The sequence below is a fragment of the Olea europaea genome, unplaced genomic scaffold, assembly GCF_002742605.1.
Source record: "Olea europaea var. sylvestris unplaced genomic scaffold, O_europaea_v1 scaffold926, whole genome shotgun sequence".
NCBI classification, from domain to species: Eukaryota; Viridiplantae; Streptophyta; class Magnoliopsida; order Lamiales; family Oleaceae; genus Olea; species Olea europaea.
In genome coordinates, this window is record NW_019267745.1 from 175,261 (window position 1) to 194,356 (window position 19,096).

The 19,096-nt window shown below is 32.1% G+C and overlaps 1 protein-coding gene across 2 annotated transcripts; it reads left to right on the forward strand.

The window, feature by feature from the left end:
* The first annotated feature begins 7,095 nt into the window (after nt 1-7,095).
* LOC111392385 (MOB kinase activator-like 1A) lies at nt 7,096-12,235 on the forward strand. Of its 2 annotated transcripts, none has more exons than XM_023017717.1 (7): nt 7,096-7,450; nt 7,904-7,952; nt 8,134-8,242; nt 9,293-9,386; nt 10,397-10,525; nt 10,610-10,773; nt 11,788-12,235. In XM_023017717.1, exons 1-6 carry the CDS (start codon nt 7,425-7,427, stop codon nt 10,749-10,751), a joined length of 549 nt encoding a protein of 182 aa, XP_022873485.1. In that variant the 5' UTR covers nt 7,096-7,424; the 3' UTR covers nt 10,752-10,773; nt 11,788-12,235. The 2 variants fall into 2 exon arrangements, with proteins under 2 accessions (XP_022873485.1, XP_022873484.1); XM_023017716.1 differs by having other exon boundaries at nt 7,097-7,450; nt 10,397-10,530.
* Nucleotides 12,236-19,096: the final 6,861 nt, after the last annotated feature.

The following is a 19,096-nucleotide window of genomic DNA, read 5'->3' on the forward strand; positions in this document are numbered from 1 at the left end:
TTACAATTCTTGAGGATTTGAGTGATAGAAAATTATATGAATGTAACAATTTTTTTTATATTGTGTAGTTCATAGTTTTTTTTCCCCTCATTTTTTAATATTTCTTTCCATCTCTATTTTTATATGAACACAGATCATGTACAAGTCGTGGAATTTGCCTCAATTCCCAACATGTACAATCCTAATTTTAATTTCTATTTTCATCAAATTCTTAACATGAGAGATCTTCATTAATGGATAGTTTAAATCTTGTAACCTCGAAACTGTTAAGGGAATAAATCTCACATCGATTAAATACCGAAATATTGACCAACTTAAATAGATCTTGTGCCACTCCTCTTAATAAGGTTGACCTTATTAAAATAGACCTTAAATTTTAACATAGTATCAGAGTCTAGCAAGTTCCAACGAACTATTCGATCTAATAAAGTCTAAAAAATGAGCACACGAATTTCAAGATTGGTCTGCTAAAAAAAAGTCATCATCTTGTGGGGGCATGTTAAGGGAATAAATCTCATATCTGTTAAATACCGAAATATTGACCAACTTAAATAAATCTTAGGCCACTCCTCTCAATAAAGTTGACCTTATTAAGATGAATTCCAAATCTTAACAGAAATCCTATTGACCATTGTTTGAACTTTAAAAAATGTGACGAATCAAGGTTTGAATTCCTATATGACAAATTGTTTCTACACTTTAATTTCTATTATGGACATAGTCTCATAGAGGATGAAACAACTTTTACTTTGGTTGGTGAATCCTAAACTCTATTGAAGATAGGGAAGTCATAATATCCACACATCTTTTAGGCCGGCTACCCTTCAAATGTCGGAGAGACTCATTTGGTTGTTAAATGTCTTGTTATGCCCAGTGCACTCATAGCTGCGATTCCATCTTGTTCCGTTTGATCTTGGACCCCGTGCCGAGATTTTTCTAAATATCTACGGTACAGAAACCCTAAAACCAATCCAATGAATCCAATTTGGAAGTTATAGACCTTGATAATTTCTCTAATTAAATATGTTGATTTTGTCTAGAAATGCTGGTACAAGATTGTAAGCGCACTAAGAAAAATGGTCTTCTGCTTGCATGTTACTAAAAGAGGGTTTATCTCAAAGTATGCAATAAGAGTATGTTGCCGTTGATTAAAATAATTGAGATTTGATAACGATTGTTTAATGCATATTGCTAATGTGTCATTTTACAACATTCACGATACGTTGCCGTTAATTATTTTTAGGGGCGGACCCAAGGGGGTCTTGGGGGGTCAAGTGACAACCCCAACTTTTGAGATTTTTTTTCTTTTTTTTGGTAAGTTCTGTTTTGTATCGATTAAAATCTAAATTTTAATCTAAATCAAAGTCAATAATTAATTTTAATAACATATTTCGTCGAATTCTTAACTTTTTAACTTTTATCAAAATTGATTAAAAATCTGATTTTAACCCCACCAAAAAGGGCAAAATTACAATAAATTTGATTTTTTTCTCTTACTCTATCTTACTCTCTCGCTCACATCTTTTATCAAAACCTTAACTTTTCTAATCTTTAAAAATTTGTTTATAATTGTTTTACAAATTATCACATCTATTACAAATTTTTACTTTTCAATCAAAATTTCAATTAATTAGAAACTAAATTTGCTTTTTCTCCTATCCTATCTATGTACATAGAATGTGCATGAGCGGACTATATCCAATTTAACTTGTCTTTAACGAATTGTATTTATTTGATTGAATATTGGTTATATATTTTTTCCTTTCGATCACTTGAATTGATTGTTTGTATTAAATACACTATAAATTTTTTAAATATAAATATGAATTTTCTTGTGATGAACAAAATATTAATAAATGACTATTCAAAATCAAATGAATATAAATGATGAGCAAAATATTAATGAAGAAATGTTTTTTAAATGTAAATATGTATTTTCTCCGGTCAAGTATAAAGCATTCAAAAATCAATAACTAAATATTTGATTTGTATAGAGTTTAATTGTACTCCCTAACTAAAAATTTTTGGGTTCGCCCCTGATTATTTTAGTAACATGTGTTTACCGTTGTGGTTGAGAAAAACTTTGTTTGACATCTTTTCATCAATATATATGGCACATGCACAGTTTTCATAATAGATTCTTAATGAATTATGAGACTTTAGCTTCAAAATGTACTTATAAGTGTATATATTCTAGGGATGCTAATTTGTCAACAATAACCGAACCAAAATTTCCATCCTCTTTAATTGGAATTCTATCTTTTTCAAAGAATATGCTTCTTAATTAATTCACCTTTTTTCAAAGAAAAAGAGAATTTTCGTTTTTTTCTGATGTGCAGCACAGCCTAGAATCTGTCGTTTCTCCCATAGTATGCATGGCCTGGACAAAATCTCTAAACAATTTCAATAGTTTTGGTCTAAAAATATCTATTTTGCAGTCTATAAATGTAAAGAACCATTATCAACAACCTATATGTTAGAATTGAATGAAAAATATTGAATAGAAGTAATGAAAAATATTAAATAGAAGTCTCTTCATATGTTGTAATTCAAGTAACTCAAATCACTTCATGTGTTTTAAGTCCTTTATCAATGAAATATTGAATAGAAGTCTCTTCATATGTTGTAACTCAAGTTCCTTCATGTTTTTAACTCCTTTATCAATAAATGGTTTAACTCCTTGATTAATGAGTTAGATTTTCCTCCATTGGTATAAATAGGAGTCTCTCTAGATTGGAAAATTACAAGTGAAATGCAAGCTTCATCCTCTAAGCGACAATTTTCTTTTTCTCACTTTCAAGTTCTTTCTTATGCTTATAATTTCTTTGTGAGATAGATTATATCACAGCTAGTTCGCAGGCGGTTAATGTAATGCAGCGAGAACCGACAACCGATTGTATTCTGGGAATCGAACATCAATCAAAACCTCTTGCACTCTGGTGAGGCGGCAAATTTGATTTAAGGAAACTGTGAATACACAGGCCTTCGGTTTGATTTGTTGAATGAAAAATATTGAATAGAAGTCTCTTCATATGTTAACTCAAGTAATTCAAGTCTTTTTATGTTTTTAACTCCTTTACCGATGAAAAATTGAATAGAAGTTTCTTCATATATTGTAATTCAAGTAACTCAAGTCCCTTCATGTTTTTAACTCCTTCATTAATAAATGGTTTAACTCCTTGATTAATGAGCTAGCTTTTCCTCCATTGGTATAAATAGGAGTCTCTCTAGGTTGGAAAATCACAAGTGAAATGCAAGTTTCTTCCTTTAAGCAACAATCTTCTTTTTCTCACTTTTAAGTTCTTCCTTTAGCAGTCCTTTTCCAGGTCTTCAAATCACAGATTTTGCGATCTTCAAAAGTAATTTGGCAACTGAATTGCGGGCTAAGACAAGTTTCCTTGACATTGCTCAAATAAAGAAGCTAAAGGCTGTTCCAGGTGGCACTAACTAATGATTATATGTCATTTGTTGGGACAATAGCATTGTAACTTAGTTTTGTTAGTTTTGTGTCAATCTTATTTATTGTATTTTGTGTGTTAAATTTTGGGTTTTTCTAGAGCCTGTCAAATTTCTTGTTTCTTGATTTGCTTTTAGCGAAAGTACGATTATTGAGAGTTTATCATGTCTATCTCGTTTTTGTTTCTAATGCAATATTTCTCCTGCAGGAGAAGTCTAATTGTCAAAATAAATTCTGTTTATAGTTTGCATCCGTGTAAAATTAAAAGTTAATAAAAATACTTTTTCTTATTCAATCAAAGTTACACATTAATTTAAATCAAACATAACGTGAGAGTCAATACTATTCATCTCTAAAAATTGTCTAATAATTTCATCTGAGCATTATTAGAGTATGTACGTCCTACTATAAGCATGATACTGCACTCTCACATTTAAGAAGTTAATATATTCTCTGGTAGATGACGAAAACTGATTTGTCTTGTTTCATTTTTATTTTTTGAGAAATGATTTTTTAGAATCTGTGCTTAAAAAGTATGAAAAAGTTATGAATTTACTTGTTATTATTTTTTTGAGAGAATGAATAGTTAAAAACGAGTTTGAATAAAGGGATTTTGAAAAGATCAAAACCAAAGAAGGATTAAGAAAAAAATAAAATCATAGAGTTCGTGAAAGTTGAACTAAGAATTTGTGGAAATGAAATGAGGATTTTGGAGGTATTTATAGAGAAATATATATTTCCTAATAGGAAAGAAAAACAATCGAGAGTCATTCTTTTAAGGGTAATTATATATTACAACTACGAAATTTAAATTTGTTAGGTACACGACAATTTTAAGCATTTTTTTATTTACTTAAATAGCCTAAAATAAAATTACGTAAATAGGTTTTAATATATTTATCACATAAAGTAATTTATTGTTCTAAAATAATTATATATAAACCTAATTTTCTTCTTCTTATACAATATCTATCTTATTAAATTTGTTATAGGAATTTTATTTTGCTTCTGATTGCACTTAATTGTGTAAACATTGGAATGTGTCAACCATTTGATTATTTAATTTTTGTAAATCTGTCAAATCCGCTGCTGGTTTCTTATTGAATTTACGATTCTTAAATTCAATGAAAACTGGAAATTTCTTGAATTCAATAATCAATCTGCTGGTTGATACATTCTTTTTTTCTTCAAAGCAATGATAGAAATTCTTAAAATATCTAACTAATCTAAGTATTATTCCGTGATAATTATTTCAGATCCCTAGCATTTGATTCCTACCAACAAGTTGGTGACCTTTAGGTGTATATTGGTAGATTTTATATCACGATTCAGAGTAACAAAAGCATGATTCAGACTTGTGAAAAAGGCAAAATATTTGTGGTAAACTGGTAATAGTGTTAAAATCCCACTAAGAATAAATAACAATATTCTTCAGAAAAACCAAGAAATTATAGATGAGAAAAATGAGGAGTAATATCGAGATGAAGAAGACACCACAAAACTGAATTTTTTCATTTTAAGTTTTTATTAGATTAGGAGTGTAATTGTAAATTTATTGTGGTGTATTTATTAAAAATATATTTTAAATGTGGTGTGATTATAATGTGGTGTAGTAAGTAAATTTTGTAGTGACAGTATAATTACCCTTCTTTTAAAGAGGTCAATTGGCAGCCCGGCCCAAGTAGGTTGGTGTCACTTAAAAAAGAAAATTGCATTATTGGTCTCTACATTATGATCCTCGTACAACTTGGTTCTCAATCTATTTCTTAGGTTGCATTATCCCTAACCTTTTTCTAGCATCATTGGTTCACATTAAATGAAAACTTAAAATGAATATATAAACAATGAAAGAGAAAGAAAAGAAAAGCAAAGGGGGTAGGTTATTTCATTCTTTCCTTTTCCATTTAATTTTTCATTGTAGTCATGTGTCATGGCAAACTTAACAAGCAAATGTTACAATTAATCTAATGTTGCATAGTGTAGAAGCACCGATGAATAATACATGACGACTTGACTCATCTCTCGATCCAAGTCTAAGTAGAGGGCCCACGCTCAATACAACAATCCAAATCAAGCATAAGTCATCAATGTTACGTCCATATGTGTAAGATCAAACATCCAATAATGTCAAGTTAGAAGCCGACAACTCGAGTCAAGAGAGTTGAACTATCAAATAGCACGACATGAGCTATAAATGTATAAACCTAATATAGCAAAAAATCCGAATTCTTTTCGCTTCCCTTTTTCTTTAAAGACAACATCTTATCCATTTCGTGGTGAATAATTTAGCAAATAAAGTAATATTGTTTAATATCACTGGCATTGCAACAATGTAAATGACTCTAAGTAGCAATAAATGAGAGACATACTTAAACGAATAACATAATTTTATATTTAATTGAACGTATCACGGATTATCATCTAAACTGATGATGTAGTATCAACAATACTAGATATGCATTATTCTAGCAAATAATGTTGTAAAAAAAAAAAAAAAAATTGATAAATCTAGACGTCTATCTAACAATGGACCAAAATTGGAAATTAATTGCTTGTATTTTCTAGTATATCATTACACACCTTTCCATATACAGCTAATTGAAATCAGGAGCCCACCTCCAAACATAGGAAATCTCACTACATCCCACAAAAACAAATCATAGGATTTGGTAGCCACCTTATAATAATGATGCCATAAGGTTGATTATTTCATTTTAGTAATTGGGATTAAAGTGATAATAATATCTTCTTGGGGGTAAAAGCTACTTTAAGATTATTATAGAGGATTTAATATGACCATATAATTCTTTTTTATAAATTAATGAAATAGATTACTCTTTTAAATGTCATACCAACTAATCATTAAAATTAAAGTAACCATAATGTTTTAAAATTATCTAGAGTTATAGTTTACTAATTTAGTAATCATTGGGTACCAAAAGATATGTAAAAATATTTGTTGTCATTAAAAGATGAGAGATGCAATTCTTAATTTAGTCAAAGATAAAATTATTCTGTTGATGGTTCCAACTTTTTGATAGATAATTTTTAATGACCATTTGAATTTTTCTTCACCTCGTTTAATGTTAGATCCCAAATTCCATTTTCTGTGACACTTTATTTCACCTCTTGTCTTCAACTCATTCTGAACCTAAAAGATTTCATGGAATTTCCATAAAAAGAATTCATTAAATATCAAGCAAGAGATAATCGAACAATCATTCTAATTTTTCCATTGAATTTGTGGGGTTCGTTTGGAGTGATTCTGTTTTTGCTTATGCTCTCTGTAGAAAAGTTTCGAAAGAAAGCTATTTTAATTTTTGTGTGAAAACTAATTTTTTAAAGAAACTTTGAAACAAACCTAACTACATATAAAAAAGGTGTTTGGAGGAGATTAAAAATTATATTTTTTAGTAGATTGTGATAGAAGTTATTATAATATGTGATTGAAAAGTTTTGAAACCATAAACATGTGGTTAATATTGATTGTTTGACTTTAATTTAAAGATTTTAATTCGTACCAAACATGAGTAAAATATAACATACAAACAATTCCTTATTTTTGAAGTACAAAAAATATTGGAAATTAGTACATTACCAGATTATAAATACAGAGTGATTCAGTCAGCAGAGAATCAGCCAGGTGGGATAGCAATGGCAGACAACTTGGCTGGTTTTGGCCGGTGCTTACACATTGCACACAGCTATATATACACTGTATACTTATAGAGAGAGAATCATATATATCTATGTATGTATGTATTATGTATAGAAAGAGAAGGGGTCGTTGTGTCCTGCTTTACCTCTTCATTGCCAGTCTGTCATATGGCCTCTCTCTCTCTATATACACACATACATAAGCAAACATGCAAAACCCTGAAAAATAGTGTTTATTTAGTGTTGGAAGATTTTTCCCCGCTACAAGAATTAGGAGGTTTTATTCAAATTCTGATAACTTTCAATAAACATGAGTCTCTTGGGGCTTGGAAGCAGGTATTTATATATCATTTCATATTAATTTTCTTGATTATATATGACCCCGGGTATTCAAATTCTTGATTTTGAAGATTCTTATGTTTAATTTAATCAGGGTTCTGCTGATTCTGATGAATTTAGTAGTTATTTGGTTTCTAGTTCTCGTTTACTTCAATTAAAGTTTCAGTGTATGGTTTAGAATTCTAAAAGAGCAAATCCCGATTTAGGCTATCTGTATACTGATGGGAATTGATTGTAGCATATTGAAGTTCAGAAATTTTAAGTTTTGAGTCAATTCATATTTCATTTTTCACCCGAAAAAGATATTGATTGTATGATGCAAGTTCCGTTATTTTTCGAATATAAGGTGTTCGGGGGAGGGGGGACAGTGGGTTGTTGTTTATGGATTTTTATTTATTCATTTAGATTATTTCAATTCATGCTAATTTTCCGTGACGTGATTGTTTGCAGAAACCAGAAAACATTTCGTCCTAAGAAGAGTGCTCCATCCGGTAGCAAGGTTGATAATTTTCACCATTTTCAGTTTAAAAAATAGAGAAGACTATTCTTTTGTCATGTGTTGTTTTTGTCTCTTTCTGCTTTAGTTTGGAATTTGAAGCTCAAATCAACATGCCTATCGATCAATTGTGTGTAGTTTCTTATTAATTATAGCAGAAATAATAGGCTGTTGAATGATGCAGGGTTTGCAGCTTCAGAAGCACATTGATGCTACCTTGGGTAGTGGAAACTTAAGGGAAGCTGTTCGATTACCCCCAGGGGAAGATCTTAATGAGTGGCTAGCAGTGAATAGTAAGATTTTCATTTTCTGCCTTAATGTTTTATTTGAAAGAAAGCTTCATTAGAACCATATCAAATTCATCTTCATGTATGCTTCTAGCATTGCAGTGAACCATATATGGTGTCTGTTGATACAAATTGTATTGATACATATTTTGAATTTCGAAAAACGGCGTATAACAATTAGTAGTGATTGAATTCCTTCTATGGTTCCACACGAGAAACCAGAACAAATACAGGTGCACTAACTGAAAACTGTAGCTATTACGGATTTATCTAGTATGCAGTAAGGAAAGTGAGATACTAGAGTCCAAAGACTGAATAAACAGCTTTAGTTTGATAACATAGTTAATCTGTGTTATCAAAAGATGAATGGATTGCATCACTATTTGGATTAAAAGTAAGTTGCATTCACTGCATACTGTAATAAGTAATTGTCTGTCATTGCCCAACTCTTTAATTAAAATTTTTTTAGCTTATAAGGTTTTTTTTTTTTTTTTTAATATGTTTTTAAAGATATTATGAAAGTGCTAAATCCATAATCCAACAGTAAGTTGATGCCTTATTGAATCACATCAATTTATGGTATATGCTCAAATATTTCAAAAATTGACACAGATAATATATATTGGTTGTCATTATGTGCTGTAGCCTGGGAGTCACAGAGCTTATGCCAATTTAGTTAAAACTGAAATCCAATGTCACGTATCAAATTGATAAATTAGTTAATATCATGCTGGCATATGATGCTATCTTTATGATATCCTCCATCCATAAGGAGGTTGCCTGTCACAAATCAATTTGATTCTTATTGATAAACTTGTTTTTGTCGCCGAGCAATCATTGCTGTCTCATCCATGTTTTTATTCTCGGAACAATCATTTTAGTTCATTGAGTGAGACTGTCTGCTTCCTAAATCCTGTTAGTAATAGTAAGTAAAAAGTATGTGCATATCTTGTCGATGTTCTGTCATAATCATTATCTTGCATATCTTAATTTGGATACAGGATGAAACATATATATTTTTTGAAATCTTCTTAGCATTTGCTATCCTTTCTGCAGCTGTTGATTTTTTTAATCAAGTGAACCTTCTTTATGGCACTCTCACTGAATTCTGCACGGCATCTACCTGTCCAACTATGTCTGCAGGGTCAAAGTATGTTCCTCCTTTTCTTCCATCCCTAGTTCTCAATCACAAAATAGTATTTCCATGATATAAGAAGCATTGAGATTTTGATCTTTTGACTGACCTGTTTATTAAACTAGACAATGTGATATAAATTGTATGAACCTCATTGATTTAATTGTATGGCATTTATATTCAAATCGATAAGCTTTACCAGTGTGTCTCATAAATAGAAGTCAGGCATGCAAAACCAACTCCATGGCCTCGCTCTTTTTGGTACCAGTGGAACTTAAGTTGCAAGGTTGAGATCCATCATGGAACTGTACTTTTCTTCCACTGATGAAGTTAAATAAACTAGCGATAGGATAGACTAGCATTGATTTGCTTTATTTTATATGATTATTCTTCATGTTTCTCCCATTTATTATACTTTTTTGAGGGTTCCATTTTATTATACCTATTCAATTGGCAGATTGTAATTTTGTAAAATGAGTGCTTATGAACATTGTGTATGTGCACCCTTGTGAGGATCCAAAAGTACACAATGCTATCAAGATATTGAAAGGAGAGAAATTAAAAATCACATGATAGATGAAATATTTTGGAATATGAAATTATATATAAATATTTGCTTACAGAATTATTAAGTTATAATCCCTTGATTAGTCCACGCTCCCCTTTATTCTCTAAATCCAGTGGGTTTCACCTTTAGGACTTGTGCCTGAATGTTATTAACGTTTCATGAAGTCATACTATATTTTTGAAACTTCAGAGAGTTCATTGACCCCAACTGAAGCTAATTCAGACCCACTGATTGGGAGCAGAGATCATTCATGCATTATCTGATTCTCATTTAGGTATTTTTCTTTAAATTTCAATAGAACTATCCAGGTTAAAGAATCACAAATAAACCCTTGTAAATACCCTGTTAATTCTTTTATTTTTACAGTATTGTCATGTGCATTTCAATTCGACTATTTTATAAAATTATGGCATATTTGCATCCACAACAATTTCTTTACAAACTTTGGTTTCTACAGGTACGAATACAGATGGGCTGATGGAATTACCATAAAGCAGCCAATTGAGGTCTCTGCTCCAAAATATGTGGAATATTTAATGGATTGGATAGAAGCTCAGCTTGATGATGAGTCCATTTTCCCCCAAAAGTTGGGTATGTGGAATTATTTTACTCTTTTGACATTATGTTCTTGATTAAGACACCATTCGTACTAATAATTGATTTTCTACAGCTGCACCATTTCCACCCAACTATCAGGATGTTGTGAAAACCATATCCAAGCGGTTGTTTCGCGTGTATGCCCATATCTACCATTCACATTTCCAGAAGATTGTGAGTCTAAAGGAAGAAGCTCATCTGAATACTTGCTTTAAGCATTTTGTTCTCTTTACTTGGGTAAGTTTATTAAATTCAGAATGCTTATATGGACACTGTGTCTTTGATGCATTACTATTCGTAATTCAATGTACTTTGCTGAATTTCTGTCCTACATTAAGGCTTCCGTTCTATTAAGTTTTCTCAATTAGAAGCAAGCTGTGCTCCTACACTTGCAATACCAAGCGCCTTCATTGTCCTATTCTGCCTGCATCTGTTGGTTGCATTTAAATAATTCTTAACTTTTGCAAGTATCTGCATTTCGACAAGCATCTCTATGTGTACTCTTGCATAGTTGATCACTCCAAGTCAGTCTATACAATTACAGCCATTTCTGCTCCATAAGGGTTTCAAAGTTTCAAGACCACTGGCTCTCTTTTAACTGTTGCGAAACTCTGGCATGTTATGTAGAAGAGAACAAGTTGGAAATTGTGAAATTCCTTTTTTCTCCAATTATTATTTATCTTCTAATATGAGAGGAAATCAAATATAGACGAATTCTACCGGAATGGAAAATGTATACTTTGTAAACTATGACACTATTATAAGCAGCAATAACTAAAGTGTTAAAAAGATTCGTTTTTATTAGATTTGTGATTTGAGGGGACTGCAGTTTGTGGAATGTTGTTGTGGAGAGGGGTTGAAACCACTGGCCGTTTTTTTTTTTCCTATCGGTTTATAGAACTTCCACTCTATGTCGTGTATGGAACAAGTTTGCAACTTGTGAAAATGATATTTTCTCCAACTAAATTTATCTTTTTTATTACTTGTAGGAATCAAATTCATTGCTTGATATTAGTAGCTTAATGGCATCTGGAATGTAAATGTTGATTTGGGGGCTTTGTATATTGTATTTAATTAATACAAATGAAGTGTTTCCCCTGAAAATTCTTCCATTTTTATCTTTCCTTCTAAAATTTTGTCAATGTAATGTGTGTCCGTTGCTAAATCTTTGAATTTTAGGTTGTTCAAGTCCTCTTTTATCATTTCGTCAAATATTTAACAGCATTGACTCTTTGATTGTTCTTAATGCAGGAATTCCACTTAATCGACAAGGGAGAGCTTGCACCTCTTTATGAGCTTGTTGAGTCTATTTTGCAATGTTAGAAGAACCTTTTGCTTTTATATTTATTTGATTTTTTAATTTACTGAGTAGCATAACTCAAAAACTCGAGCTTTTGTATTTTCACCTTGATGAAGCCTATGTTCGCATACGGTTCCTGTGATCTCTCGATCCAAACAAAACTAGGATGGCATTCGGGGAAGCCCCGAGTCCCACTCCCACATGATCGAACTGGACTGTCTGTGGGTGGATTATTTACTGGTGTTAAACATGATACAATGGCTCTGTTTTGAAGTATAAAACCTAGTGAATTATCTTGCACTTGTTCTGTTAAAATAGGTAAATGGTCATAAACTTTTTTCTGTTACCATTTGTTCATTTTTCTTTTCTTGAATGAGATGTCATATTTGAAGTGCTACAGCCCTCTTATTGATGTTAGTGACATATATAAGGAGACATATTTGGGTTTCTTCTATTATGGTATACTTACTCTTATGCAAACATTTAGGGGCATAAAAGTCTTTTTAAGATAGCCAACATTTTCTTATAGGTGCACCACATTTTAATTGCATGAAATGTTCATTACCTTCGGTCATTGTCATACTTAAATCCCCAATTTTTTTTATTGTTTCTTATTTTGAGTCTTTCATTAATTAGTATATCTTTTCTTTGATAATGATTTCTGTCAAAATTTTAGTTAAGAATGAATAAAATGATTTATTTACCCGTCATTTATTTAATACGCAAAAACTTGTCCATCTTGTTAAAACATAACAACAAAATTTTTGAATGAAAATCGTCATTAAGGACAAGATTTGCTAATTGATGAAAGGTTAATAATAAGAATGTTATGAAAAAAGTTAAGAACATAAATGTAACAACGAATAAAGATTAGGGGATTAGGGGCCAATAATACAATTAAAATGTGGTGCAATAGAAGATGTTGTGTCAATACAACTACCCAAATTTAAAATCTAGAATAACAATTTCCGTCCATTGACATGTGCCAAATACACAATCATGTGGAGACGTCTAATCAAGAATGGTTGTACAGAGATAATTTACCAATGCTTGAAAGCATAGGCAAACTTTGAAAACACTACAGATGAGGATTCCCGACTACTTTCCTAGTATATAAAAAGCACGAGTGATTATGTTTAAGAGTTACTTTTAGAAAATTTACAATTATTATATATTTCTTTTCTTGTGTTTTTTCATTACCGTTTTGATTTACCCAAAAAAAAAAAAAAAAAAAAACTTATTGTACAACAATGGTCCATAGATGACTAAAGTTGAATGAAGGTCGAATTAGAGAGGATCTATATGTAGGATGATTTATTATTTTAAATCATCGGATCTTCATGTTGGATCATCAAGAAATTCAAGAATTCTAACGGAAGTGTACTTGAATCAGACATGATTAATTGCAATAGACGAATCTCGTGGCTTAGTCTTCCAAATTTACACGTAGTCTCCTTTTGTCATGGGTTGCAGAAGAGAATAAATAATACTTACCTGCGATTTGGGGACCATAATTGTATTTATATAACGATACCCTTTGACCTAATTCGACCTATCATTGAATTACGTGTCTTGGGCTCCTTGGGCTCGATCTGTGCACATATGTAAACCCACACTTTAATTGGATGCATAACGGCCCAAAATTGAAGCCTTATTAGATTACTTTTAACTGGGCTTAACCAGAATAGCCTTTAATTTAACACACAATTATTCACACATATAAGCTTATCTATTGATTAAAAATCCTTACAATCTCCCACTTGGACTATATGTGTTACCTTATAATTGTGCATTAAACATAACCTTATGAGTAATCAGAATTTTGCTATCATTACTGAATGCACACCAAACAATCCCGTCCATCAATCATATCAATATAGAATCAAAGCAGCTTTCAATACTTTTATTGTAGCTAAACCCATTAATAGTCATGTATATCAATATAATCGAATGACATGGATCAAGCATGGATGTGTAGCATAGAAATTACATGTGATGTGATCTGTAACATGCCTATTTCCAACTGGTCAACCTTAATATCTTAGTGAGATCATTTTAAATAAGTTCAGAGATAATAAACCAAATAACTTTATAACTGAAAATAACTTTAACCATAAACTATATCTAAAATAACAGTACATGTGTCCAATATGAAAAGCAAAATACAAACTCCCATTGAAATCAGATATCCTCAAGAGACATTACACCCATATGAGCAGCGCGCTCATGAAAGACTTTAGGTATCAATCCCTTAGTAAGCGGATTCGCAACCATGAAGTTTGTTCCAATATGATCTATTGATACATGTCTACTCTGAACTCTTTTTTTAACAACCAGGAACTTGATCTCTATATGTTTTGACTTCGTCGAGCTTCTGTTGTTATTGTAATACAATACTGCTGATTTATTATCACAAAATATCTTGAGCGGTCTTTCTATATTGTCTACAATGCATAGTCCAGTAACAAAATTACGCAGCTATATTCCATGATTTGATGCCTCATAACATGCTATATACTCAACTGCTATGGTGGAGATAACTATGAGTGTCTGCTTAACTCTCTTCCAGGAAATAGCACATTCAGCAAGCAGGTAAATATAGCCTGAAGTGGATCTCCTATTATCTTGGCATCCTACGAAATCGGAATCAAAATAATCGATGATCTCTAACTGATCCAATCTCCTGTATGTGAGCATGTAGTCTTTTGTTCTTTGTAAATACCGCATGATCTGTTTAGTTGCTTTCCAATGATCCATTCCCGGGTTACTTAAATATCTCCCTAACATCCCAACAATATACGCTATAATTGGACGCATCCAAACTTGAGCATACATCAAACTTCCTATAGCTGAGGAATAAGGAATCTTCTGCATTTCTTTAATTTTCAAGTCATTTTTAGGGTACTGACTTACACTGAACTTGTCACCTTTAGCCACAAGGGTGTCACTTGGTTTACAATCTTGCATGCCATATCTTTTAAAAACCTTTTTGATATAGTTCTTTTGTGATAATCCAAGAATATCCCGAGAACTATCTCAGTGTATTTGAATTCCCAATATAAAAGAGGCGTCACCAAGATCTTCCATCTCAAAGTTCTTTACTAGAAATTTCTTGATTTCGTGCAATAAGCCTATATCGTTGCTGGCGAGCAATATGTTATCGACATATAAACCAGAAAAAATATACTTGCTCCCACTGAACTTGTAGTAGATACAATCATCGACTAAATTCATCTCAAAACCAAACGAGATGATCACTTGATGAAACTTGTAATATCATTGACGAGACACCTGTTTGAGTCCATAGATGGATTTCTTTAATTTACAAACCATTTGCTTTGCATCATCCGATACAAAGTTTTCTGGTTGTACCATATAAATTGTTTAATTAATATCACCATTGAGAAACATTGTCTTAACATCCATCTAATTTAACTCAAGATCGAAATGCGCTACTAATGCAATTATAGTTCTGAAAGAGTCTTTCAAAGAAATCGGAGAGAAAGTCTCTTTATAATCGATGCCTTCTTTCTGTGTAAAGCCCTTTGCGACAAGACGAGTCTTATACCTCTCTACATCACCCTTCGAATCCCTCTTGGTCTTAAATATCCATTTGCAACCAATGGGTTTCGCATCTTCAGGCAATGGAACGAGGTCCCATACGTTATTGTCCTTCATGGACTTTATCTCTTCATTCATGACATCAAGCCACTTTTGAGAGTTAGAACTTTCAATGGCTTGACGAAAGTTGATCGGATCATCTTTTGCCATTCCAATGTCAACTTCATGTTCTTGGAGAAATACGATGTAATCATCCAAAATCACGATTTTCCTCTCTCTAGTGGATCTTCTTAATGACATTAGCTCTTGAGGCTGTAAAGTTTGTTCTTCTAGAACAATTTGTTGATCTTGAGAGGAGATATAACATTGTCTTGATCCGGAATTGCTTCTTAAACAATTTCTTGATCCGGAGTTGCTTCTTGAACAACGTCGGGGATAGAACCTGATCATTGTCAATGGCAATTGGAGGAATTTTAACATATTCCTCCTCAAAGACAAAACATGTAAGCCTTTCTCCCCTGCAAACTCAACATCCTCAAATAATCTAGCATTTCCTGTCTCGAAAATTGCCTTAGTCGTGGGATCATAAAATTTGTAACCTTTGGACCTTTTAGAATATCCAATAAAATAGCAACTGATGGTCTTTGCGTCCAGTTTCTTTTCATTTGGCTTACAGGGAGTTGCCTCGGCTGGACACCCCCAAATATGTATATGCTTCAAATTAGGCTTCTTATCCATCCAAAGCTCATATGGGGTTTTATCAGTAGTCTTAGTTGGAACTCTGTTGAGTATATACACTGCGGTCTTTAATGCTTCACCCCAAAGAAATTCTGGTAAGGTAGAATGATTAATCATACTCCTCACCATGTCCTTAAGAGTTCTATTTTGTCTCTCAGTAGCACCATTCATAGTGGACGAACCCGACACAGTGTACTGTGGGACGATACCGAATTCCTCTAGGAATTTAGCAAATGGTCCTAGACGTTGTTCACCTGAACCGTTATATCTGCCATAGTATTCACCCCCATGATCAGATCTGACGCTTTAAATCATTTTGTCGAGTTGGTTCTCAACTTCGATTTTATAGTTTTTGAACATATTCAGTGATAGTGATTTTTCATGAAAGAGATATATGTAGCTATATCTTGAAAATTCGTCTATGAACGTTATAAAATATTGTTGACCATTCCAAGAACCCGTAGGAAATGGTCCACAAATATCCGTATGTATAAGTTCTAAGACGTCCGAAGTCCTATTGGCTTGAAATCTCCTTTTATTGGTTTGTTTTCCCTTTATATAGTTGACACACAAATCATAATCTGTGAAGTCAAGAGGGTCAAAAATCCCGTCAGACATAAGTCTCTTAGTTCTCCTTTTGGAAATGTGACATAATCTTTTGTGCCACAACGAGACAGAATTCTCGTCGGTTAATTTTCGCTTTATATCTCAAGTACTTACATGCAAGGATTCATTAAAAGAAGCAATTGTATCAATTAAATAAAGATTATCATAACCTGACAAAGAACCGGAACCATCCAATTTTGAATCATGAAACAACTAAATTTTCCATTTTCAAATGAACAAGAATAACCAAATTTGTCCCAAACAGAAATAGAAATCAAATTTCGTCTAAAAGACGGTACAATAAATGTCTCACCAAGATCTAAATAGAAACCAGTCTTTAGCAATAATCTGAATTTTCCTATTGCCTCTACTTCCACCTTCTTGCTGTCGCCAATATAGATGTATCTTTCACCATCACTTGATTTTCGACAACTCAGGCAACCCTGCATTGACATACTAATGTGAGTTGTTGCACCAGAATCTATCTACCATATATGTCTAGGTACCAAAGTTAAATTAATCTCAGAACAAACCAAATGAAGAAGAATACCTTTCTTTACACACCATGCGTGATAATTGGTGCAATTTTTCTTCTTATGACCTATAGCTCGACAAAAGAAACAACCACCTTTAGTTAGTTCCTTATGTTGTTTCTTTTGTGATGCTGTACTCGCAACTTCCTTATTAATTTTTATTTTTTTGTTCCTTTTGTCCTTAGAGGTGGTGGTCAAATGAGCACTTTCTGTCTTCTCATACTTCAATCTTTCTTTTTCCTAGACACAGTGTGAGATGAGCTCATTAAGGGACCATGAGTCCTTTTGACAGTTGTAACTCACCTTGAATTGACTGAAATGTGCCGGAAGGGATATCAGAACCAAGTGCACCAACAAGTCTTCAGATAAATCCAACTTGAGTGCCTTTAGTTTTGAAACAATGTGAGACATTTCCATAATGTACTCCCGAATGTTTTATTTCCCTTTATACCTCATTGATGCAATGTTTGCCAAAAGTGTACTAGTTTCAGCCTTTTTATTTTTGGCAAACCTCTTCTCAAGATTCTCAAAGAAACCCTTAGCCGTAGTCACCTTATTAGACATAGTGCTTCGAAATGCGTTTGGAATAGTATGCTTCATGACCATTAAGCTTATGTGGTTCAATCGTTTCCATTTTTCTATTTTCCTCTTGTCATCAGAGGTACTGTTATCAATAAGTGCAGCAGGTTGATCGACCCGTAAAGTAAGGTCTAGGTCCATGACTCCGAGAACAATCATCCCGTTCTCTTGCCATGCCCTTAAATTTGTGCTATTAAGTATTGTAATTGAATTGATGCTAGCAGAGATATTAGCAGCAAAACCTGAAACTGAATTAGAGAATGATTATTATGAATAGCTTACATAAATATCTTTAATATGCAAATAATGATATTCTCAAATAATGATAGGGCCTATCACAAGATACCTAACACAACATAAATATCTAGTCTTTGGACAGAAGTATTAACTTATAAGTTGTACTCTTGACGTAGTAATCAAACATTGACGATAAAAAAATGTGTCAATTAATAAACCTTTCTTTGGACCGATTTATTGATCACACATTAAACCTAATAATCGTCACATGTTTATCACCACAGGACCACGTGTATTCGGCTAAATATTGACCTTCTTTTGGGCCGATCAATATTTCCATGAATAACACATACACAAATATCTTTTAATATTCTAAGTTAGCCGATTTCTACAATAGAGGTTGCTTTGACAACATGTTGTTTCAATTAACTAACTTTCGAACATTATATCTATTAAAAGTGTCCTTAGTACCAAAATTTGAGAAAGAGAATCGCCAATTTTGCATATTTTGTTTAGTTTTAAACTTTATAGACCTTAGGATTAATAATTCAAAACTTTAAGGGGGCAAAATTAATTAATTCCAAACTTTAGGGGTTGACATTAATAAATTTGAAACTTTAGGGACCAAAATTAATTAATTCAAAACTTTTGAGAATCAATTAGAACAAAATTAAAACTTTTGGGGCCAAAAAAATTGACCAATTCAAAATTTTAGGGATCAAATTTTGAAAATTTGAAACTTTGGGGGTCAATTTGAATTAATTATAAACTTTGGGGGCTAATTTGAATTAATAATTAAAGTTTGAAGGCTTTAATTATAAAATTCAGAACTTTAATGACCCAAATTAATTAATTTTTAAACCTTAGGGACTGAATTATTAAATCCAAAACTTAAAGACCCAAATTTGAATATACTTTAAATGTTAGGGACTGAAACCTTAAATTAAAATCCTAACCTTAATTGCAAGCAAGGTGCTTCAAGTTACCTAATTTACAGAAGAAGCCC

Bases quoted from the DNA above. Each gene is read 5' to 3' on its own strand.
- LOC111392385 (XM_023017716.1), top strand. From the start codon at position 7,425: ATGAGTCTCTTGGGGCTTGGAAGCAG. The intron at 7,953-8,133 runs GTTGATAATTTT...TGAATGATGCAG, and splicing joins GTGCTCCATCCGGTAGCAAG to GGTTTGCAGCTTCAGAAGCA. The intron at 10,774-11,787 runs GTAAGTTTATTA...TTCTTAATGCAG, and splicing joins ATTTTGTTCTCTTTACTTGG to GAATTCCACTTAATCGACAA.